The sequence below is a fragment of the Mesoplodon bidens genome, assembly GCF_964165515.1.
Source record: "Mesoplodon bidens genome assembly, chromosome: 8".
Lineage (NCBI taxonomy): Eukaryota > Metazoa > Chordata > Mammalia > Artiodactyla > Ziphiidae > Mesoplodon > Mesoplodon bidens.
This window is the reverse complement of record NC_138165.1, coordinates 39,174,598-39,200,477: the sequence shown is the minus strand read 5'-3', so window position 1 is coordinate 39,200,477 and position 25,880 is coordinate 39,174,598. Positions and strand designations below refer to the sequence as shown.

At 41.1% G+C, this 25,880-nt stretch overlaps 1 protein-coding gene across 1 annotated transcript; it reads left to right on the top strand.

Moving 5' to 3' along the window:
• Positions 1 to 351: 351 nt before the first annotated feature.
• Positions 352 to 21,430, top strand: DAPL1 (death associated protein like 1; the record flags this gene model as incomplete). Its single annotated transcript, XM_081242595.1, has 4 exons — positions 352 to 409; positions 8,537 to 8,624; positions 13,015 to 13,075; positions 21,314 to 21,430. 4 exons carry the CDS (start codon positions 352 to 354, stop codon positions 21,428 to 21,430), a joined length of 324 nt encoding a protein of 107 aa, XP_081098721.1.
• Between the last annotated feature and the right edge of the window lie 4,450 nt (positions 21,431 to 25,880).

Below are 25,880 nucleotides of genomic sequence, written 5' to 3'. Positions count from 1 at the left end.
ACCTGTCACATTGTAGATGCACCATACAAACTCGATGGATAAATAGCTGGAGAGAAAAAGAATTCCACTGAGCTTGATCCTTTCTCCTTCCTCCTGTGAAAGAAAGAGTCCCCTTAGCTGTCTACCTTTACTTCTCAGACGAAGGGAATATGAAGAAAATTTTCTTCTAAGAGAAAACTTGCCCCCAAAATGTAGGTTCTCAGAAAAGCTAGATGACAAGCCCTGTTGCTGCTCAGCAAAGCCCTTAAGGGACCCCGCCCCCAGCCCATATAAAGCCAGGGTGCAGTGGGGCAGCCGCACTCAGCCTGCAGAGCGCCGGCACTGGCCCTGGCCCTGGCCCTGGCACGCGCTATGGCAAGTGAAGTGCAAGTCCGGCTCTCCGCATTGAAAGGGGGGCATCCTCCTGCAGGTAGGCTGCCCACCTGCCCTCTGTCCTGCGGACAGCAAGACCCCTTGGCTGCTGCGGCCCCTCCTTCCACGCAGCGCCTTCCACAGAGGTGCCCCAACAGAGCAGAGGCTCTCAACCTCCCCTTGTTCCTTTAACTTCCTCTAACCTGAGTTCCTCCTGTCTTTGATCCTTTTAGGCTTCTGTGTAAAAATCACCTGGGGATTTGTCAGGCCCGGTTGAATTAAAACCTAATTCTATGTGGGAGTACAAGGGATTGGACACTGGTGGAAAGGAGCAGGTGGTGAGCTTGGACCTTCCCTCCCTGGCTGCAGGTTAGCAGCGACCCATTCACACCTGGAAGGTAATTTACTGCCATGGAAACATTCCTCCCTAGAGGTCCCAGCTTTCGGACTCAGTCTCCCAAAGATGCCTGTACATCATCCAACTTCATACCCAGCCAATCCAGCTTCCACACAGAAGAGAGCAAACCAATTTTTCTCTCCCTTCTCAGGCTTTGGGGTCGGGCAGTGTGATCAGTAATGTCTTTTGTCTGTCACCAAGCTGAGGAGCACTTTTTAATAAGGACGCTAGCATAGGAAGGGCTGACTGGAAAAGGTAGCTATCGAGGCATTTTGCAAAGCATCCACAGTTCTTTTCTTTTTGTAAAAAAGGTATGCTATTTATATCAACTCCCTGGAATATGGAAATTAGTTTTATTGTACTTAACCATATGTTCATATAGATTGGCTGAGGCATGCAGGCCTATTTGTAGCTGATTTGATGTTCTTTTAACTGCCTTTCTTCTTTTTTCCTTAAGAAATATCTCAACAACTTGACCTCTTTGTTCTTGCCTTTCTCCATTAACAAAATTTATTTACTGGTATCATTCTTTGGCTCCTCTAAGCCAAGGTTATTTCAATCATCTTTGCTGCAGAGGATGATGGCAGGTATAAACTTCACAAAGCATCAAAAACTGACACAAGGTTCAGTGGCCTTCTGGTGAGCAGCCCAGCCAAAGTCTGAATTCTTACTACTAATTCTGAGTTTCCACTTCTCAGCACCCTGTCCTGGTCTCCTGTGGCAGACTCCTGACTTTTTATGTTTGTAATTGGATTTAGGAATATTTAACATTATCTATATTTAAAATTAATGATGCTAATTAATGATCAAGAACTATCGATGCAAATTATTAGAAGTTTCTACACAAGGACAAAAGAAAACGCCATTCTCTTCCCACCACTTCCACCCCAATCCTTCATAAAACAGTTCAGCTAACACTTGATTTGCTAAATGACGTTTATACACAAAGATCACAGGGATAAACTTAACCAAGTGAAAGTTTGAATGAAACCACCAGGAACTTTCTGTCTCCGCCACTAATGATTGCTAATTACTCTGTGTACATAGCACACCATGATGCCATCAAGCATGTCACAATGCCTCTGGCATGACAATTAATTATTATGAACTGTGACACTACAGATAAGAGGTTTGGGATAATTAGAATGGAGATGAAGGAAGACTTTTACCTCCCCACTGAGAACAAGGGAGCAAAGAAGCCTCATCCTTCAGCTTGTCTCGCTATATATTTTAAGTCTGAACCAGATAGCTACAGTACAAAATTTTATTTATAGAACAAAAATAATTCATTGCCAGAATTCCATTAAATTTCACCTGATTTTTATAGGCAATAGACAGGTCCCTGAAAGTAGGACACAGACATGATGAAAGGTCTGTGAAAGGTCTGACATGGCCTTTGGAATCAGACAGTCCTGGATTTAAACCCTGCTTCCCTTCCACATCTCTGAGCCTCAGTTTTCTCATCTCTAAAGCAGGCGGTAATAAATAACATTGATATTGTAAGGTTGCTGTGACTATTAAAGGAGATAGATAACCTATGTAAGGTACCCAGCACATGAATGTTAATCCCTGTAAAATGCAGGCCTAGTAAAACACATAGCCATTAAAAGAAATGATTCTCCTCAATTGCAAGACCTCCTGATGTTTGCAGGCTGCATTTGGCACTGCTGCAGTCATCAGAGCAGAAGAAAATTGCAGTGGGAAGGATACATGTGCCTGCTCCATCATGGTTAAAAATGAAACCGCTCCAAAGTCAGCCAGCTGTAACTTTCCCACCTACACAGGGGGTGCTTAGTGGTTTCTCTTTTATGTATATTAATATAATATATTGTACCTCTGTGAATCCTGGTTATAAATTTATGCTGTAAAACAAGACTACATTAAACATGAGGCGGCCTGGGCTCTAGGAAGCTTAGCTTTTCTGCTAAGGATTTTCTGCTGCTTTGATTTGCCTCGCTGTCAGTTTTTAAGAACTCCATTACCTGAACAGCCAAAAATGAGTGAGTAGAAGGTAATCCAAGGAAACCAAGTACATGTGTGATGAACCAGAAAAAGCAGCAGTTTATGAGTTTTTGTATATTCCTTGCACTTTAATTTGTTTTAAGGCAAATGAGTCAGAGCCATCAAAGGAGTCACAACTGAGAACCCCTAGAGAGAATCCATTTTCCGGCTCATTAAAGAGAGACGGAAGTTTGGGGAGTGTATCCCCAAGGATGAAACTACTGCAGAAAATGGGGAGGAAACCATAGCTGCAGAAGGGCTAGTATGGTTTTTTTAAAAAGCAAACACCAGAGGCTTAATTCTCTCAACTCCAGTCTGCTTATGTCAACTTCTGGGAGTTGATCTGTGAGGTTCAACAGAGAGGTTGCGAGACCCACTACCCCACAGGTCACAGGGACGGGGGTTTGATGACAAGAACAGCTGCTATTCACTCAATCCTGTGTGACTGGCACTGCACAGAGCCTTCTAGACACAGCACCAGTACTGCAGACTGATGATGTACCCTCATCCTTGTTTCACAGAGGAGCAAACTGAAAGTCAGCAAGGTTGGGGGACGTGCCCAATGCCACCTAGCTGGCGAGAAGGGGCAGAGGCGTGACAGTAAAGTGGGCCCCGGTCAAGCCCTCTCCCTCTGAAGCCCTCTCTCCTTGCTTTTCCTGATGAGAGTCTTTTGTCTTGACTGACAGTTTAGAATATGCCAAAAACTCAACGGTGAATGCAAAGTAAGCGTTTTGCAAACATCTAACCTTTTAGTTAAAATCTTCAAATGAACGTTCTAAGTCACAAGGCAGAGTTTGCCCAAACCTTTGTGGTGGTCAGCTTTTTCACACACATTCTCCACTGATTAATGAAGGAAAGAAGCTCAATTTTTCTTGCAGGCTTATCTTTCTTTATCTTGACTACCCTCTACCAAACACTGTGCAAAATGCCTGGAAAATCTGAACTGGAAAATTAGTATATAGCATTCTAAACTCAAGGGTCAACTTTCGAAAAGTTATAAACTACAAAAGCGGCCACAAAATTATAACTCTTACTCAGAGATAGGAAAGCAAAGTTTCATTTTCTCCACATCAATGTAGATTTTCTAACAAAACTATCCAAAACATCTCTCTCTTACATTTTTAAATCTCTAGTTCATTTTGTGTATTGAAAGGACCTAAACATGGAATTATGTAAGTGATTACAAATTTTTTTAAATATATTTATTTATTTATTTATTTTTGGCAGTGTTGGGTCTTCGTTGCTGCATGCGGGCTTTCTCTAGTTGCGGCAAGCGGGGGCTACTCTTCTTTGTGGTGTGTGGGCTTCTTATTGCAGTGGCTTCTCGTTGCAGAGCATGGGTTCTAGGCACATGGGCTTCAGTAGTTGTGGCATGCGGGCTCCACAGTTGTGGCTCGCAGGCTCTAGAGTACAGGCTCAGTAGTTGTGGTGCACGGGCTTAGTTGGTCTGAAGCATGTGGATCTTCCTGGACCAGGGCTCGAGCCCATGTCCCCTGCATTGGCAGGCAGATTCTTAACCACTGGGCCACCAGGGAAGTCCTTTACATTCTCTTTACATTTCTTTTGGGATTTGTTTCTCTGAGTACACTATATTCTTTCAAAAGGGAGGGACATGATCGATTTTCTTTTGTAGGTAGATGGGAAGAGTTAGAATCACAGTAAAGACCTTACAATAAAAATCATCTAGTTCAACTTCTACCACATTCCCCAAAATCCTTCTAAAATATTCATGGCAGTTACACTTCTTTTCTTTACTTTAACACACTGAGGGACCAGAGATATACTATTGTACTATGTAATCTTCTTCACTTTGATTAACACAGTTATATGTAGCCAGACTCTGCCTTTCTGGGACTTTCATTCTTTGCTTTCCATTCTCTCCTCTGGAAAAACATAAATATAAATAATAATAACTACTAATTATTAAGTGCCTACCATGCGCCAGCTGCTTATGTCACCTCTATTCCCTAGGACAACCTAAATAATCAGTATTATTCCCTTTTGAAGGATGCAGAAACTGAGCCTCAGAGGAGTTTACTTGCCCAAGGTCACAGAGCACAGGAGGGAGTACAGCTGTCTGACCCTAGACAACATTTCCTTACCAGTAAATCATTCCTCCTCCACAAGACAGCCCCTAGACTCCTTGAAGATGGCACCATAAGCTTCCCTTGAGTCTTTGCTTCCTCAGAAGCGATCTTTCCAGTTTGCCCAGTTCCTTGTCTGACACGGCTCCTTCTCCACTCTGGTTGCTCTCATCTGGACATCCTCTAAATTGTCTGTGCTCTTTCAAATGAGTGGCACAGAGCTCAACATTTCAAAGGTCTTCTCACTTTTAACTATTGCTTATTTTAACTCTAACGAGTGTGCTTCTGTAGTTGGCTATAATAACCAGTGGAAGAAAACGTGCAAAAACAAAAGCATCAGAGAAAACAAAAGAAACACTACTAAGAAAGTAATTACAGCACTCCATGTTTTAAAAGCATTTGTCATAAGGAGGATGAAAGATACTGCTGGGAGAGATAATGAAGGCTCAAGCTCTAGGTCTAGAGCTATTGTGATTTGATTCCTCTTGGTAGAAGAGGCTATGAACCACACCACTCCTCATACAGCGGCACACCCTTCTCAAGCAGTCTTCCAGAAAAAGTCACCCCTTGGTTTATTTCATCTCTGTATTCCAGGGCTATGCAGAAGGTGTTTCCACATTATTTCATTTCTGTTGCTGATTATTTTGTATACCTTTTTTTCATGTGTGTGTGTGTGTGTGTGTGAATTTAAAGCAGACCATGTATGAAAATAGGATTTTTTTCCTGGACTGTATCTAATATTACAGAATTCTAGTGAGACGCGTTTATAATCAATAAAAAAAAACTTGGTGATTCAAAATGACCAAGTAGAGTTTATTCCATGAACACAAGAATGGTTTGATAGTAAAATATTCATTAATATATATTTATAAAATTTTTATCTATTAATATAATTAACCTCATTATGGTGAAAAACCATATTATATACATGATGATAAAAAGGCACTCGATAAAATTCAACATGTGTTTGTAATTTTTTAAGCCCAATGAAACAGTAATAGAAAGATATTTCCTTAATATGATGAAAGAAATATATTTGAATATACATTATATATATATTATAAATATGTGTGTGTGTATATACAACTAAGTATATACATCATACTTAATGGGAAAACACTAAAAGCAATCCATTAAAAATTAGGATGACAAAGATGTCCATCATCACCACTATTTAATATTATTCTAGAGAAAGTAATATTATAATTATTTGCAGACTATATAAATTTTTTTTACCTGGAAAACCTAAGGGAATCAACAAAAATGTGATAAATAATAAGAGAATTCAATAAGATCTGGGTATAAAATCAATGATATTAATATAAGAACAACAATCTGTGAAAGCTATAATGGAAGAATAGACCCTCTCTACAACTACAACAGCAGCAACAAAGAGAAAATACTTAGGGAATAAACTTAACAATAAATGTGTAAGATTTATGTGAACAAGTTACTGAGGGACCCAAAAGAAAATGTAGAAAATGGAAAAGCATACCATGTTCTTGAATAGAGAGCAACCAGGAATATAAAGATACGAATTTTCCCTTTAAAAATAATCTATAAATCTAAAACAAGACCATTAAAAAACTACCAGCAGGATTTTTTGGAGGGAATTGACAAACTGATTCAAAAGTTCATATGGAAAAATAAATAAGAATAGCTAATAAAATTCTGCAAAGAAAATGTAGCAAAGAAAGACTATCAAAATTAAAATATGTTAGGGACTTCCCTGGTGGTCAAGCGGTTAAGACTCTGCACTTCCACTGCAGGGGGCATGGGTTTGATCCCTGGTCAGGGAACTAAGATCGCACATGATGCATGGTGCGGCCAAAAAAAGATTTTTTTTTAATATGTTATAAAGCTACAATCATTAAAATAAAGTTGTAATGGCATATAAACAGAGAGATTAATGGAACAGAAGTCCAACAGGACATATGGACCAAAAATGTGAACAGTTTATAAAAGAAAATACAACTGGCTTCTGAAACACAGAAATAAGCTCAACTTTTAATAAGATATAAGAAAGGCAATTTACCTTTCTTTTTCTTATTGGTTGATAAAGCCAAACATTTTCTAGTTCTCACTGTTGCTTGAGATATAGGGAAACAATCACTGTCATTGTAACTGGTGAGATTGTAAACTGGTGCAACCACTGTGAAGGGTGACTTGGCAAGATTTAGCAAAATTTCAAATGCACATACTCTTAAGAATTAACAAGATCACTTCTAGGAATTTATCCCATGGATATACTTGCACTTGTGCAAAATTATGTATATGCAAAGGATATTCATTGCAGCATTGTTTGTGATAGCAATGGATTAGAAACATCTAAAATGTCCAGTGGTTGGAAATTGGTTAAGTAAACACAGAATGTTCATATAAAGAAATTTTAAAGCAGATGTTAAAAAGAAAGACATTCTCTCTATATATATATCGATAGGGAACTTACACCAAAGTACATGACTGAATGAAAAGTATAAACAAACAAGATGTAGAACAATGTATGCTGCCATTTAAAAAAATATATAGGTATGTGTATAGAATGTCTATCGATGAATACATAGGGACTTGTTAACATTAGCAGTATCTAGGGAGATGAACTGGAGGCCTAAAAATAATGGTAGAAGGGAGACTGCAGACCTTTCCATGATTTTTGAATTGTGTGCCTTATGCATGTACTATTACATAATCATAAAAATTAATTAAATAATAATTTTAAAAGAAAAATGATGAAGTCAATTCACGAGGGCATTGAGAAATAGGTTTTCCTATTTTTCACTTTATTGGAGCCAGTTTTAGAAAATTGCCAATCTGACATTTCCATAAAAAGAATTAACAGGTTCAAACAAACCAATGTCCATTTAGCTTTTTCTCATTTGAGCTTGTCAGATTTCAGATGTGCAAATTTCCTGGGAACAGAAAAAAGTATTTGCTTTGACTTGCAATCTGAAATGGGCTGCTCCTTTTCAAAAGTTGATTTCATCTGACATTGTTCAACACTTGAATTGCTGTTAGGTCATCTGTAGCCTAATTAACACTAATTGATCTCTTGAATGGCAGGATTATTAATGCAGTTTAATTACTCATTAGAACATCTGAGATCCTCCCACATCGGAGGTTTGGGGTCTGGGATGGAAGGTGGGCATCTGGTGGGATCAGAAGCATCTCTCTTGAATTAAATGCCTGTTATCACCACGTGCCCTGACTTTTGGCTCATTCTCCAATCTAGCTTTTGAAAGCTTTGGTTGAAAAAAAATTTTGCAAGCTTTGCACTTTAATCTTGTGGGAAAACAGAAGGGTCACATTGTAATTGTCAGTTGCTGTCATGAAGAATGTAATTGGCTTGATAATAAGAAAAAATGTTTTTCAGTAAAATGCCTAAGGGAACAAATTGTTATCTCCTCCCCAAATCAAAGGTGTAAACACCTCTGCCTTTTTTAGCCTCGGGTCCCCCTCTCCGAACACAGACAAGCAAAAACCTTAGCCCTTCTCTCCTTCCCGCCTTGTTTGCCCAAAATATTTTTTTCTTCTGTTATGCTAGTTCAGGGTACCTTTTGATTATGTTGTTTTAGATTAAAGTTTAGCTCTTCAAAAAGTTCTGAAATTCTTCAAATCTACAATAAATTCATACCTTGAATAACAAAGCAAACTTTCTCTTGCTGCCCTAAATATGACTCCCTTGTTGATGCTTATTTGTTTATAGTGAAAGCTGGAGGAAAGCGAATTTCCAAAAAACAAGAAATTGGCCTCTTGGAGAGACACACCAAGAAAACGGGATTAGAGAAAACAAGGTAGGGGACTGCTTAATTTCTTTTCCTTCTTCATCTAGATTTTTAAGTGACTCTACTGCCAGAAGTCAGAGGCTTTGCTGGATCTTAGGACAAACCAAGGCTCCCTAGGCACTTTCTAACCAGAGTTAGAGGCAGCTGGCATGGTGGGGTGGGGTAGGGGTGGGGGTCAGCATGGGAGAGGGGGTTAGCTACCCTCTGGAGAACTCTCTCTGCCCATCCTCCTCTTCCCTGCAGCCAGCGCAACTGCCTCCTGCTTAAAAAGCAAGGTACTGAATGCATCCAAACAGGACTCACATCCCTGTATCTTATTTTTACCTTAGCCTTTAAAGTACTGTCCCTAAGCTGGCCCTGTGTTTGTAATATGCTTTCTGCTGAAGCAAATCTGAATTAAAAATAAATGGGCTTTTATTTTAAATTCCTCACTCAACTGTTTAGAAAATAATGGCCACTGTATTTGGCACATCTGGAAGGAATTTGGATACAGAGGTTGTTTTCTCCCTGCTCCTTCCACAGTAACCTTGACACACTGCACCTTTCTCAGAACTAAGCAGAGAGCCGTGGGCTGGATCTCATGTACAAATGGCCCAGCCCCTCTACGCCTTGGGTAAGAAAAATAGTGCCTTCAAAAAGAAGTGAACATGTGAAACTAGCTCCTCCAAGTAGAGGTGCTTCAGAGCCTATTTCAGGATGGTTTCCATAGGTGAGCTCATGAGTGATTCAGAAGGAGTGAATTAGAGGATGCTCAGATACATCCTTAAGAGTTAAAATGGTAACAGTCTCAGAAAGAAAGTGTAGAGGGAAATAGGCTATGGAATTTCTCGGGTTTTTTTGTGGGTTTTTTCTTTCTGTATAAAATTACTTTTTAGATCACTTTAAAAGTTTTCTTCTCAATTTCTGGGAAGGAAATTTTTTGAGGATTTTTCTACTTTAAAATGAAATACTCTGGGCTTCCCTGGTGGCACAGTGGTTAAGAATCCTCCTGCCAATGCAGGGGACATGGGTTCGAGCCCTTGTCCGGAAAGATCCCACATGCCGCGGAGCAACTAAGCCCGTGCGCCACAACTACTGAGCCTGCACTCTAGAGCCCCCGAGCCACAACTACTGGAGCCCTCGTGCCTAGAACCCACAAGCCACAACTACTGAAGCCTGTGCGCCACAATTACTGAAGCCCACGTGCCTAGAGTACGTGCTCCACAACAAGAGAAGCCACTGCAATGAGAAGCCTGTGCACCACAATGAAGAGTAGCCCCAGCTCGCCGCAACTAGAGAAAAGCCCACGTGCAGCAAAAAAGACCCAATGAAGACCCAACGCAACCAAAAATAAAATAAGTAATAATAATAAAAAATAATAAAATAAAAATATAAGAATTAAATTTTTAAAAAATGAAATACTCGGGCCTCCCTGGTGGCGCAGTGGTTGAGAGTCCGCCTGCCGATGCAGGGGATACGGGTTCGTGCCCCGGTCTGGGAGGATCCCATATGCCGCGGAGCGGCTGGGCCTGTGAGCCGTGGCCGCTGGGCCTGAGCGTCCGGAGCCTGTGCTCCGCAACGGGAGAGGCCACAACAGTGAGAGGCCCGCATACCACAAAAAGAAAAAAAAAAAAAAAAAAAAAAAAAAAAAAAAAAATGAAATACTCTATCTAAAATATATAAAGAACTCATACAATTCAGTAGCAGGAAAGCAAACAAGCCAGTTTAAAACTGGGCAGAAGATTTGAATAGACATTTTTCCAAAGAAGATATACAGATAGCCAACAGGTACATGAAAAGGTGCTCAACATTATTAATCATCAGGGAAATGCAAATCAAAACTACAATGTAATATCACCTTACATCTGTCAGAATGGCTATTAAGAAAAAGTCAAGAAATACCAAGCTGTGTCAAGGACATGGGAAAAAGGGAACCTCTGTGCACTGATAGCTTGTAATACACATTGGTGCAGCCACTGTGGAAAGCAGTATGGAGTTTCCTCAAAACATTACAACTACAACTACCTTGTGATCCAGCAATTCCAATTCTGAGTATTTGTCTGAAGAAAATGAAACCCTAACTTGAAAAGATACATGCACCTCCACATTTATTTCAGCATTATTACAGTAGCCAAGACATGGAAGCAACCCAGGTGTCCATCGACGGGTGAATGGATAAAAAATGTGATACACACACACACATACACATACACACACATACATACACACAGAGGAATACTGTTCAGCCATAAAAAAGAAGGAAATCCTGCCACTTGTAACAATGTGGATGGACACTGAGGGCATTATACTAAGTGAAATAGGTCAGAGAAAGACAGTGCCATATGATCTCTCTTGTATGTGGAATCTAAGAATAAAAATAAACAGGACAGCAACAGCAAAAAATCGAGCTCATAGGTGCAGAGAGCAGATTAGTGGTTGCCAAAGCTGGGGGAAGAGGGGATTGGTGTCTGGGGTAGAAAATGGATGAAAGAGATCAAGAGGCACAAACTTAGAGTTATAAAATAATTAAGCCCTGGGGATGAAATTATAGCATGATGACTATAGTTAATGATACTGTATTATATATTTGTAAGTTACTAAGAGAGTACACCTTAGAACTTCTCATTATAAGAAAAAACATTTAACTATGTATGGTGAGGGATGTTAACTAGACTTATTGTGGTGCTCATTTTGCAGTATATACAAATATCAAATCATTATGTTTTACACCTGAAACTAATGTAATATTATATGTCAGCTATACCTCAATTTTTTTAAATTTGCCCCTTGGCATTAAGCTTTTGTTTCTTCTGAATCAGAAAATACCTATCGCATAATTAAAGCAAAGCTATAAGTCCTCAAGGGTGGGAGTCACATTTATCTCCTGACCCAGCATCTAGGACAGTTCCTAGAACAGAGAAAGCACTCTGTAAATAATGTCACACTGTCATTGAATTGCCAGCTAGTTAACTTCGAAAACCTATCCTGCTACTAAAACCTGACTCAAGTGTAAGCCCTGTTTAGTGTGGCACCGGTAAACATGCCTGGGCCAGGGACTCAGGAGCTAGAGTCATAGCTTGGAAATGACCTTCTAGTTGGCAGCCATGGACAAGTCATCTGTTTCTTTGCACCTCAGCAAAAGGGACTTACTGTTAATTCTAACATCAGGTGAACACTGCAGGAAGAGGAGCTGCCTAGAGAGTCATAAAGTGCTGATTGGAACCCTCTTAAAAAAATTCAGGGCTTCCCTGGTGGCACAGTGGTTGAGAGTCCACCTGCCGATGCAGGGGACACGGGTTCGTGCCCCGGTCCGGGAAGATCCCACATGCAGCGGAGCGGCTGGGCCCGTGGGCCATGGCCGCTGAGCCTGCGCGTCCGGAGCCTGTGCTCCGCAACGGGAGAGGCCGCAACAGTGAGAGGCCCGCGTACCGCAAAAAAAAAAAAAAAAAAAATTCAATTGTTTTCTAATAGTCATTAAAAGATGGGAATTGGACCACTACAGAACTTAAAACAGCAGAAAAATAGCTCTCTTGTCCTGTTTACCAGGGATAGATATAGGTATGTGGAAGCTGAATCTTATAGAATTGGAGGACCATTTTAAGGAAAAATAATACAAAATTACAAATATGAAATGGCTAGGGCCCCTCCCAGGGCCTCGAAAGGAGACTGTGCAGTAAGGAGGCCCTGAAGCTTCCCTAGCTCCCCCATGAGTCACCTCTGCTCTTTATATCTGCTTTGTGAGTGTTTGCATGGACGGGATTTCCTCCTTTTTGTGGACAAACACCTCCTTATATCTTCTAGGAGAATAGCTTTTGAAAAATATAATGTAGAAAATAAATTTCTAAGCATCACATCTGTGTCCATAACCCAATACCTTCTACTAACCAACACAAACCATCCAGAAAAAAGTATGCCAAGCACAGTTACCTTCAAGAAATTGCACTGTAAGCTCAGTCCTGATTGAAACTCTCCTAGCAAATAACTTGCCCGAGAAAAGAAGCCAGACACAAAAAAGTACCTGCTGTATGGTACATTTTATGATATACAAATAAAGTCAAAACTAATATATGGGGCTGTAAGTCAGGGTAGTGATTATTCTTAGGGGCAACGGGTTTGACTAGTGTTACAAGTTTGTGAATGTTCACCAGCCTATATGTTGATAATATGTGCACCTTTCTGCATGTATGCTGTACTTTGATGAAAAGCTTAAAAATATTAATTATGATAAGTTGACCTGCAAAGCTTGTAGTACATGGGCATACAGAGTAGGACTTTTTTTATTTTTATTTTTTTGTCTTCCAGGAGTAGCCAAGCAGAATGAAAGCTTAAAGACCAAGTAGAAAACCCTCTATAAAAATGGTTTAGCCTCTTTAGTGGGAAAGTTTCCATTTCTATATGAAGTTTCTTTTCATCTTCACAGTGCCATTGCAAATGCTGCCAAAATACAGACGATGGATGCCCTGAACCATACGCTGGAGAAGGTGAGTCATGGGTGAGGTGCATCACAGCCAGTATTCACCCAGCCACACAGCCGATCAGGCTGCATGGGTGAATGAGCTGATGACCACTGGGGTGTTTTCCAGCTCAGAGGTTTGATGTCCTTGTGAAAGAATCTGCTCTCAGTTCAAGGAACACGAAGTGGTTTTGATGAGAAAAGCTGATGCTCCCAAATTCCTAGTGTCTGTTTAATAAATCATTTCAAAAATAAGATGGTAAATTAAGCAAGAATCATGATGCCAAATTGGCAGAACTTGACGTTGCCATCCCAAATATTTATTGGAAACATTGGCCTGTTGTTATAAAAAGAGGCAGCCTGTGTATTGGGAATTCAGCCCTTTTTGAACTTCCTCCCCACCACTGCACTCCCAACAGGAAATGTTTGATTTGAGGCCAGGGTGGGTGGTGGAGGTTTGCCCATTTGGGGTCTGGAGGAAGCCTGGGCACTGGCTGGCTTTATCTAGTAAAGTCTATTTTTGAAGGTGGTTGACCATTGCTATTTTTATTTCCGTATCTTGAATTCTTTCTGAGTAGCTCAGGAAACTCAGAAAATTCTTCCCACGTAGACAGTGGTTTAATTTTGGATTCAATCGTTTGTTTTTGAATGTTGTGAGTGAGCTGAGTGAGGGTCCTTATTCTACTTCTAGGGGGCGGGTGCATTGAACTCGGGCATTGAAGGACCACTCTTTCTGCTGCCCCCATATTTATTGAAGAGACAGGACTGGGTGGGTGTCCTTTGCAGAGGGAAGACTTGTTGTTATTACCAAAATCAGGGGTCTGAAAAAGATTAGAGTAGAAACTGTGAGGCTAGCCTTCTGAGACCCATTTGGCACTGGCTTCTCCATTTGCTACCTCTAAGGTCTAGAGCACGTTACTGATCCCGTGCCTCTGATTCGTCATTTGTAAAAGGAAGATAAGCAAGAGGATATATATACTTCAGATGGCTGTTGAGTGGAATCAGTGAGGTTCACACACAGGAAGTTCTTAGAACAGTGCTGACACAGAGCAACCTGCCTGCACTCTCTGCTCTAATTAGTAACATCTGTTTCATGGCAATGAAAAGAAAAGGTGTGTCTGAAGCCCATGAGGCAAGTAGTATCAGGCAAGATCTTAATGATAGACGAAAGCTACAGAGCCTTCTCACGTAGGGGGGCTTGGTTCTCCCATCAGATAGATCGGAAGGGGGGCGGTCATAAGTGACTCTTTGCCTTCCTGACTTTAGAAGAAGGGCAGGGATGGATGATGACCTGCCACGCACATTCTCCGGCCCCTGCCCACTAAACGCTTCTTCCTCAGGGGCAATAGAATGTCCACAGTAAGTAGAGCTAAGTGAAATAGATATATTCCTCTAGAATATATGTGAACCCAAAATAAAATGTTTAAAGAGAGTGGTCAGTAAAGGTTGATTATGCTGTACTTTAGGTATGATGCCAGAGCCTTTATTGTTTTTTATAGACACATGTGCATACATCTATGACATAAAGGGTTCTTTCCCTTTCAGTTAAAAATATCACTTCTGAATTTCAAAGATAAACAGAAGGATCAAATAACAACAACAATAAGTTGTATTTAGAAATCATAAGAAAATATTGAGTTGGTGTGCTGTTACAAATATTTTTAACAGCAATTATATCTTTTTTTTTTTTTTTAAAGCCCTTTAACACTTAGCTCCATGTCTACTGGCGTAGGTCTGTGGCTAAGACTGCATAGATTACTGGTTAGAACAGGTTCTGGCATTCTGGCGTCAGATATCAGGTGCCTGGGTCCTATGCCGACTCTGTCACTTGCTAGCTGTGTGTCTTTGGGCAGGTTTCTTCACTTCTCTGTGCTTCTGTTTCCTCACCTGTAAATGAGAATGTGGTTTATAGTACCCACTTCACAAAGATGTTGTGAGAATAAAATGAAGGTATAGAACATGTGCAAAGGACCCAGCACAGAACCAGACACAGTTAGCCCGCAGTAAGTGTTAGCTTCTATTCCCAGGGAGATGTCCTACAGGGCATCACTTGGAATCCAGGCAAAGGATAAGAGACCAGCAATAAAATCAAGTCCCAAGACTACCATAAGTCACTGTCTTGAATATGGAAGTTAGTGGGATCCACATGGTCCCTTACAGCTAAGAAAAATCTTCCCTGAATCCATAATTCAAACTGAAGCATAATAGTATTTCATAATAAAAAAGGTCAACCTGGGGTGGAAAGACCAATGCCTTTTAAGAAATAGATCTGCTGAGATCAGTGGTTGCCAGAGAGTGGGAGGAGGGGTTGACCACAAAGTGACAGGAGGGTATTTTGGGGGGTGAAGGAACGGTTCTATATCTTGACTGAGGTGGTGGTCACAGATGGTATGCACTTGTGAAAACCCATAGAACTAAACACTAAAGAGGGTACCTATCTTACTGTAGATAAATTATACCTTAATTTTTTAATGAAAAGAAATGCATAACTAGCAGCAACGAAGACCCAACGCAGCCGAAAATAAATAAATTTAATTTTAAAAAAAGAAATGCATAACTATACAGCCTAATATAAAAAAATAAGACATATAAAATATAGAGATTTAGGGTTTCCCTGGTAGCTCAGTGGTTAAGAATCCACCTGCCAATGCAGGGGACACAGGTTCGAGCCCTGGCCCGGGAAGATCCCACATGCCACGGAGCAGCTAAGCCCATGCGCCACAGCTACTGAGCCTGTGCTCTGGAGCACACTAGCCACAACTACTGAGCCCGCGTGCCACAGCTACTGAAGCCTGTGCGCTCTAGGGCCCGTGCTCCACAACAAGAGAAGCCACCGCAATGAGAAGCCCACGCACGACAAGGAAGAGGAGCACCTGCTCTCCACAACTAGAGAAAGCCCCTTGCACAGCAACGAAGACCCAGCACAGCCAAAAATAAATAAAATAAATTAATTTTTTTTAAAAAGAGAGAGAGAGAGAAATCTGATGATAAATTTTCATCTGCATTACAATGATTTTCCCAACAATATATATTGTCATGAAGATCTAACAATATACAACTGGCCAGAAGAAATATAGTAGCAGAAATGAGGGTCATAGCCTCTGCATTTATTAACATTCCTTCATGCCCTCAGCTAGAATTATGGCTAGTTCCTAGAACCCATGTTAATTCTTATACCAGTTTAAGAACTTAAGAGTCCAAAACAGTGAGAGTTATAGCCCTATTCATAGGAGCTCAGCAACCATTCAATCATGGCAGGAAATTTCTATCCATGTGCGAATCATGTCTGGATACGCTACTTTAAAGCCAACCTAGGGTTTAAGATTTGGGAGATTGGAAAACAATTCCCAAGAGGTTGGAATTGTACAAATCTAAGTGGGAAGCAGCCTAAAATTTTCCCTCCCACTCTTTCCCCCACTCATCTCCACACAGACTTCACTCCCCACTACCTTTCTAGGTAGGTGGGAGGCAGCCTAAAATTTTCCCTCCCACTCTTTCCCCCACTCATCTCCACACAGACTTCACTCCCCACTACCTTTCTAGGTAGGTAGGACACTCCCTTCTTCTCTAGTCAGTCTTTCCCACCTCTTCCAGCCCTAAATACTGAGAGAATTCATGTTGCCCACTGACAGGCCACATCATGTGTTTATTCCTGCAGAAGAGGGGTTGTGTAACCCCAAAGCTCTCTAAGATAAAAATCTGGGAGACCTGGTCTTAGACCAAGTTCCATCTACCCCTTAGAGTCACGTAGCTCCCATGAGATCTACGATTGCTCTTTTACTTAATTATTTTAAGGCAAGGAATGAGAGAAAATGATACTGTCAAATATATTCATTCTCTGGATAGTTACAGAAGTTAAGTTTGGCAGTAGTTATGAAGCTTCTCCCAACATAAAAGTATCCAGTCAAACCATTAGTAACAGGGGTTGGGTTATAGTGCAGATGGGGCTGGAATGTGAAGCCTAGTTAAATTGGGGCCACTTTTTCAAGCTGCCAGCTATGTCACCAGGCCCAAAGTTAGTGAGATGTATGTGAAATGGGATCCTGGGGGAAAGAAAACTATCAAAGGCATCTGCAAATCTAAAAAGGTTTCTCTTGTTCTGTGTAGGATGATCCTTGAATTTCATTGACTCAAGCTGAATGTTTTGTTTTAAGCACTTTGCTTAACGGGGTGTGGAAATCTAAGTGCCAACATTCAAGTTGGAAGTTAACACCCTTCAAAGATGAATGGAAGAGCTGCCAGTCTGCTAATACCACCTGACTTCAGGCTCTAAAACAAAACCTGCCACTGACTTTTTAATTTCTAGAATTTCTTTCATAGCTCTAATCATAAAGACTTTTACCATACTTCTTTGACTTTTTCTCTGAAATGAAAAATGTAGGCTCTGAGGTCACAACTACCCAAGATGAAGGTAAATTCTCAATGTGGAAGTTTCTATTGATCTGCTTTTCAAGTTCAATATTTTGCCCCTTATGGGATGGAGCCACAGGCAGGAAGAATCCTTACACATATCCTTCTTTCTCTTGTGGAGTTAACCTAGATTCTTTTACCCTAATGAGTCAGACAAACACCTTTTATTCTACCAACCCTATCATTTTACAAAGATTAATGATGAAAAATCCAAAGTGTCGCCAAAGTTAAGATGTCAGACTAAAGCACAGGTTGTAGGTTAGAAAGCTATTCCTACTTATTTCTAGTCTGGACTTGAATATAAAATGTTCCTATCTCCATTGGTTTAAAATCTACAGGAAAGAATCAGGGCATTTAATGATTGACTATTATTTACAGTTCTATCATCTGAAGGTAGACCCTTTATAGACTCTCCACCCACAACCCCCAAGTCTTTCTATACTAGGATGCTCCTGATTGAGGGGGTGGGGTATTTGAGAAAGAGAACTTGACTCTCTGGTTGTATCTTCACCTGTCCCTATAAAGCCCTTATCCTCTGCAACTTGTACATTTGTAATTTAATAATTATGGGCAGTTTATTTAAGGCTGTTATCCTTGCCGGAATTGTTTCCACTATTTTCTCAATCCTGTTGATTTTCTTCCCCCTAAATTTTGCCAGACCAGTTCACAGATGGCCAACAGCCCCCAGGGGCAGTCTCCCATTCATTCTGATCTGTGGCATTCCTCTTTTGAGACGCAGTTGAGCAGAGCTTTTACAACCTCAGTTAAATGCCTTAGTTGAAAGGTAGCCCCTAACCCTTGTGCATTCCTGGTGAGAATGTAAAATGGTGTAGCCACTATAAAAAACAATATGGCAGTTTCTCAAAAAATTAAATATTGAATTACTGTGTGATCTAACAATTTTACTTCTGAATATATAGCCAAAAGAATTAAAAGCAGAAATTTGAAGAGATATTTGTGCAACAGTATTCATAGCAACATTATTCACAATAGTTAAAAGATGGAAGCCACCCAAGTGCCATCAGCATATGAATGGATAAACAAAATGTGGTCTATACACATGCAATGGACTATTATTCAACCTTAAAAAGGAAGGAAATTCTGACACATACTACAACGTGGATAAATCTTGAAGACATTATGTTAAATGAAATCAGCCAGGCACAAAAGGACAAGTATTACATGCTTTCACATTTATGAGATACATGAAGTAGTCAAATTCATAGAGAGAGAAGGTAGAATGGTGGTTACTAAAGGCTGGCAGAGGAGGTAATGAGGAATTATTCTTTAATGGGTACAGAGTTTCAGTTTGGTATGATGAAAAAGTTCTGGAGTTGGATGGTAGTGATGGCTATACAACAATGTAAGTGTATGTATTGCTGCTAACCTGTGTATTTAAAAATTGTTGAAATGGTAAATTTTATGTTATATGTATTTTATCGCAATTTTTTAAATGATCAAAAAATGTAGCCCCTGAATTGTGGAGATAACCCTGGAAATGATCAAATAATGAGTTAGTGCCAAATTAAGCAATAAGTGTGTCCTCACACACTGTTCTCCTCTCCCCTTTCCTTTCCCACCTCCACCCATCTTCACTCTGACACCTTAAGAGCAACAATCAACATTGTGGTTTTCTCTCTTCTTTCTCACCTTGTCACCTTGGCTAATTGCCCAGATTTCTGTTATATCAGAATTATTTGTTCATTTCCTTTCTCATCCCCCTTTACCTTACATTTGACTTTAAGTAACTTGCCAAGTAGGTCTTCCTACCTGTAATCTCTTGAATGTGATTTAGAGCTAACCTGAAATAATCCATCTGTTTTACTTGACACTAAAGACACCTAGTCTGGAAGAAAACTACTGGAGTCAGTGACCTCTTAAGTTTCCTTCTGGTTCTAATGTTAAAAGAAAAGCAAGGGGCTTCCCTGGTGGCGCAGTGGTTGAGAGTTCGCCTGCCAATGCAGGGCACACGGGTTCGTGTCCCAGTCCAGGAAGATCCCACATGCCGTGGAGTGGCTGGGCCCGTGAGCCATGGCTGCTGAGCCTGTGCGTCCGGAGCCTGTGTTCCGCAACAGGAGAGGCCACAACAGTGAGAGGCCCAAAAAAAGAAAAGCAAAACAAAACACTCTGCCCTTATCACACTATAAAATGTGTGTCATGTGGCCCAATGATAACTGATCTGACAAAAAAATAAATCAGCAGCTCTTTTATTAGATTGTAAAGTAATACTTATAACCAGTACCTCAATTGCATTTCTTCCTTTCTACTAGAATGCCAGCATAGACCGTCCTTGGGTTTAATTATTACATAACTTTTACCTTCTCACTGTAAAAGAAAACTTTTAGAGAAACAAAGGCAAAGTAAAGAAAAAGACTAGGAATTGCCCATAATTCTACCCCTCAGAGATAATCATTGTTAACACTTCAGTGTATATTCTTCCAGTATGTTTAATTTTTTTTAAGACCAAGAAGAAAGAACTTTCTGGAGCCAAGTTTCACATGAAAGGGAATGCTGTGTGCTCAGAGCTCAGGGACATTTGAGAAGTGATGTAAGGCACATATGTTTTCCCTGGCTTAGAAGAGCCCAAACAAACCATAAACAGTGTGATGTTTGGGGTCATGAACAGTTTATCTCCCCTTTTATTTGAGTGTCAAGGCAAGGGCATCTAAGTTCAATAGTGATAAGTTAAATTCCTAGTGAGCTGAGGCATCCCTTCCTTGCTGGCTAGGGAAGGTGTTCTTAGGTACCTTTATATTGAATCAGTGGGCTTGAAAACCAAGAACTGGAATGAAACCAAAAGGCCTCTGGGTCCAAATTCTCCTCCTAGGAAAACTATTCCTGAAAGACTTGCAACATTGGGCATCCTTTCCATCTTAAGCTGTCCTTAATGTAAATTCCATAAGGTCTCTTGGTTTCATATGAGATTCCTCTTACTGTCTGTCAAAGTCTCAGTCTGTGTTAATTTATATCTATTTAAGCTCATTTCCTCATAGATGTCTTCTGCAGAGATGACTAGTGAGAACTTTTGTTACCTGAAACTAATAAGTCATTCCTCAGCCTTCTCTTTACCAGACTGTTTATTTGAACCTTATAAAATGGCCAATTTCACATACTTCAACCTAAAACACCCCTAACTCTTCCTAACTTCTTTCAGAGGTTCTTTATTTCTGATCTTCTGACATCTGAGGCATTCTTCCTCCCCACCTCAGGACCTTCTTCAATGTCCCCATAGCCTTCTTAGCATATAGTGTTCCATATATGCATAGTAGTGCCAGAATAATTTCTAATATTGGAGGACTGATGAAGATATTTCTACCTTTAAAAATGTCATTTCAGGGCTTCCCTGGTGGCGCAGTGGTTGAGGGTCCGCCTGCTGATGCAGGGGACACGGGTTCATGCCCCGGTCCAGGAAGATCCCACATGCCGCAGAGCAGCTGGGCCCATGAGCCATGGCCCTGAGCCTGCGTGTCCGGAGCCTGTGCTCCGCAACGGGAGAGGCCACAACAGTGAGAGGCCCACGTACCAAAAAAAAAAAAAAAAAAAAGTCACTTCAAAACATATATATTTTTATATATATATATATATATATATATATATAATTTATATAATTATCTTATATATAATATATTTTATAATTTAAAAAAAAATTAGAAACACACTAATGAGGGAAAACCCAGGTTAACAAGTATATCCATGGATACAGAGCTAGAGGTGGTATGGAAAAAAGAGATACTATCAAAGAAGTAAACAAAACTGTGAAATTCCTCTGAGCAGCTGTTTTGTTTTCTACTACTTTAATACTTTATGACCAAAAAGATCCAATATGCTCATTTTTTTCTTTCCTCCTCACCTTTAGCTCAGCCATAAATTTCCAGCAATAATGCACATGGCACATGAAAAACCCAGACCTGCTCTGGAGAAGGTCACTCCACTGAAAAGGATCTACATTATTCAACAGCCTCGAAAATGTTAAGCTGGGATGTAAAACACAGCCGTCTAGCCAACTGCCTCTAATATCTGAGAGTTTAGCAAAAAGGACCAACTTTCCACAGGCCTAGTGCACTTTCTTGGTAAATAAAACAGCTTTTATATCTTCTCTTCTGACTTTAGGTAATAAAGCATACAAAATTGCAAATCCATTTCATTCCTGGGCCTCATTTTGGTCCTAGTCAGGATCCCATTGATGTTTACGTGTGTAATTTTGTTGAATAAGTGGAGAATCTAGAATACTGGACTATCCACTCCACCTCCCTGGATAAGCTCTTTTCTCCTTGATGCAGACCGAGTGGTTCCACCCACAGTGAGTTCTCCTTGAAGGCAAAGGTTAGAAAGCAGTACACTGAGCCTTGCAAAGGCCAACATTCTATACAAACGTAAGGAGTGATTCTTCTCAGTGTGTTTGTATAACATACTCAAGTTTCCACTTGAGGTGAAATGTCTTTTCCAGTTTCCCACATAAACATAGTTTGTTTTGAAGGTTTGGTGAGGGAAAATGAAAGTATTAGATTTATTACAGACATTCTCTTCTACAAAGCAATCAAGGTCGGAAAGTAGAATTCTAGTTTCAAGGGGAGATTTACTCAGGTCCTCCCACAAAGTTGATGCTCTAGAACTGAGGGGCCCTATGCTACAGGACATTGTGGTTGGGGTATAGAAGTTGGTTTTAACTGGAGGTGGAGGTGAGAGGGAAACCTGCTCTAGCTCTTCTACCCTCTGACACACACACACACACACACACACACGCACACACACACACTTCATATGCTCACAGGTGAATAGCCAAGAGCATCCTCAGGTGACAGTAGGGGACAACCACATTTTTTTCCCACAGAAGTTAGCGGCCACTCATAGTTCCACCATTCTGCACCTCTAACTAATAATGCTATCCAACAGTCAGCATTTCTGTCTACCCAAGGAAGGGGTCAGCACTCCAGCCCATCACTTTACAGGTTGACAGCCCTTGGAGTATGACCTGATGCCAAGACTGTCTCTGATTCCTGGAAATCCAAAGGCACCTGGCAAAGGCCCAGTGGTCATGACGTTGCACCCCACCTCCTCTCCTGCATTGTTTGGCTCTTTTTCAGGATTAAGAGAACTGTTTGAGACAATATCCAGCTTCAGTCAGCGCCAGCATGAATCACCTTATTGGTCAGGTCAGTTAGTCCTGACCACCCCATGCTGGCTTAGCTCAGTTCCCAGTCCTCTGGGACTATTGTCAGAAATATTCCAAAAAGGTAAATGTTGCAAGGCAAATAAATGCACAGAAGTTCAAGGTCAGCCATCACTTCCCGGGGGACAGTAGCGAAGTATAAGCCAGATGGTGGGTACTAGGTATAACACTGGACTGTGATAAGGAAACTGGGGTTCTACTTCTGACCCTTACTAGGTCATAAACCTCAAGCAAGCCACTCAACCTTTCTGATCCTTGTCATACAAGCGTAAGAACATCTGATCCCTCAGTTGAATCCTCGGAGTGGCATAATGGGAAGAAGACAAAATGGACACAGGGATTTGTAATAAGCCATTTAAAGGGTATTGAGAGCAAGGTGATACCAGGATGATTGTCCTAGAAGCTACCAGAACTGTAGTAGTTGCAGAGAACTATGAGAGATGATATAAGCTGAACCTAGAATAGGAAAGCTGAAGATTTGGGCTAGATGACAGCAGGGAGGAAACTGGGGAGGATGATAAGACACGTGGGAAGCAAAGATGGCAGCACTGCTACATTTGCCTTTCCAGAGGGTGACATGAGGGCCAACCACCCCAAGGAAATGCAAAGAGAAAAGGATGACATTCTCTCTGTCCTGAGACAGAAGGTGAATTGCAGGGGAAGAGAGCCTGCTCAAAAGGACACTAGGCAGCGAGGACCCGCACATTAACCTAGGCCCACAACTGCAGTCACTTGAATCACCGAATCATAGGAAGAAGTTTAATGTGAACTCCAGATCTGAAAGGAAACTGCAATTATCTTGGAGACTGTCTTGGAATGACTTTCAAGAAATATCTTGAAGAAGAACCAGGCTGATAAGAGAAATTTCAAGAAATATCTTGAAGAAGAACCAGGCTGATAAGAAGAGCCAGGTTCTGATAAGAACCAGGCTAATAAGAAATAGGGCTGCGCATGCAGAAAGACAAAGGGGCTGTTCCCTCTCCCTCCTGGGGAATGCAGCCCTGCACCAATGGGCTGTGACCCCATGCAGTTAGAAGCCCCTACATGTGGTCACAGACCCAGCAAAAGCCAGGACGATGGGGGAGGGGGCATCCGTCAGTGAAGGGCTGGGGGTTTACTGACAGGTAATTTAGCTCATTCCTCCTCAGTTCAACAGGCTGTATCCTAGGCACTACCAAGATGAGGAAGACACTAGCCCTTGCCCACCAGGAGCTCTTAGGCCAAAGGGAACTTGGCAAGCCAACAAACCAATATGGAAAGTTTAGAAATGGCTCAGTGGGGGCCGAGGGATGTGCTGGGGATGAGGTCATGTACAGGAAAAAAAAATGTGCTGGCTGTGGAGATCAATGACTCCCATGCAGATCTTTAATAAACAGATTTTAACAGCTTTTTATTATGGAAATTTCAAACTTACAAAAACATTGAGTGAATATCGTACTGAACCGTCAGGTACCCATCACAGAACTTCAACAGTGCAGCCCATCTTGTTTATCCGTAACACCCCCCTCCACCTCCCACTGCCACTTTTTCTCCCTCTTCCCTCTTTTCTTCTGGATTATTTTAGAGCAAATCCCAAACCTTAAATAATTTCATCTAGAAACACTTCAGTATGTTACCCCAAGAGATAAGTGCTCATGCGTGCATGAGTGTGCACTCACACTCTCTCTTTTTCTCTCTCTCTCTGTCTCTCTCTAAATTGAATTTTACAAATATGGTGGAGCAAAAGGGAGTATTTATGTAAACCATCCAAGAATCTTTCACCATAAAAAGGGGACTGGCTAGCCACAAGAGCCAGAAACCAAAACCAAAACACTACAGAGAGAGAGAGCACAAGAGAGAATGCTGAGACAGTAACAGCTACAGAAATGACTGCTGTGGAATTTGAGAAAACAGTGAGAAGTGGAACTTCTGGAGGGAAAGTAGAAAATTAAGATGACTTTCAGGTGGAAAGAAAAAGGTAAACATGCAGTTGTCAGGGGTTAACAAGAGGTACAGGAAGGAAACACTAGGGAAATTAGTTCTTGTTGAGGAAAAGGATAAAGAGAACACTTAAAGATAGCTAGTTCTGAGGTCACTCAGATTAAAAAAAAAAACAGGGTATGATAGGAATAAAAGAAGGTAAATAAATGGCAGTAAAAATTAAAGTCGATTTATTCAACAAACGTCGATCAAGTTCCTCCTGTGCAATAGGCTTTTTTTAGTTGGAACCCAAGTCCAAAGAGGCTATGGCATTTGTACATATTATGTTTTAAAATGAATGTCTAGGGCTTCCCTCGTGGCGCAGTGGTTAAGAATCTGCCTACTAATGCAGGGGACACAGGTACAAGCCCTGGTCTGGGAAGATCCCACATGCCATGAAGCAAATAAGCCCATGTGCCACAACTACTGAGCCTGCACTCTAGAGCCCACGAGCCACAACTACTGAAGCTGGCACGCCTAGAGCCCATGCTCTGCAACAAGAGAAGCATCACAATGAGAAGTCCACGCACCGCAACGAAGAGTAGCCCCCGCTCGCCGCAGCTAGAGAAAGGCTGTGCGCAACAACGAAGACCCAACGCAGCCAAAAATAAATAAATAAATTAATTAATTAATTAATTAATAAAATGAATGTCTAGATGTCAGCAGGAACTGCCACTGCCTTCAAGTAAGATTAGCTCAGATGCCAATCCTGCCTCTGCTGGATGTTCAAAGCCCTCCCCATGGTATCTGTGAGCCTCTAGGGGGTTACATTGTCATGGTCACTTCTGATTTCCAATAGACTTGTTCATTACTTGCTGTCCCCATATCCTACCACCCTGCTCTTGGCTTGGGACTTAGCCCTTTTCCACGATAAGCCTTACCAAAGATTTGGCACAGACTTACATCACAGGAACCAGACAGCTTCCAATAGAGTATTAGATAGCCCCACTCACTTCTCACTCTCCCTCACCCTGGATTTTGTTCACTGCTCATTGCACCCTTGGCAGTCTCCTATTCCTCACACCATCTTCCTGGATGCTTTCATCTCTCCCACTCTCCCTTTCCTCACTCTTCTCTTCTCCCCCTCCTCCTGATTTCTATTCCGCCCCAAATCAGCAATTAGTACTTCTGTAGTTGTCTCGACTCCTGAAAAACTACGTCCTTAGGGAGTCACCTTACCCCCAAATCATCTCCCAGCCTCCAGCAAGTCTGACATCAACTCTCAGGAGGTCAACATTTTCATCCAGATACAATAGAATGGATGAATGATCAATCAATTAATTAGTTAATTAGA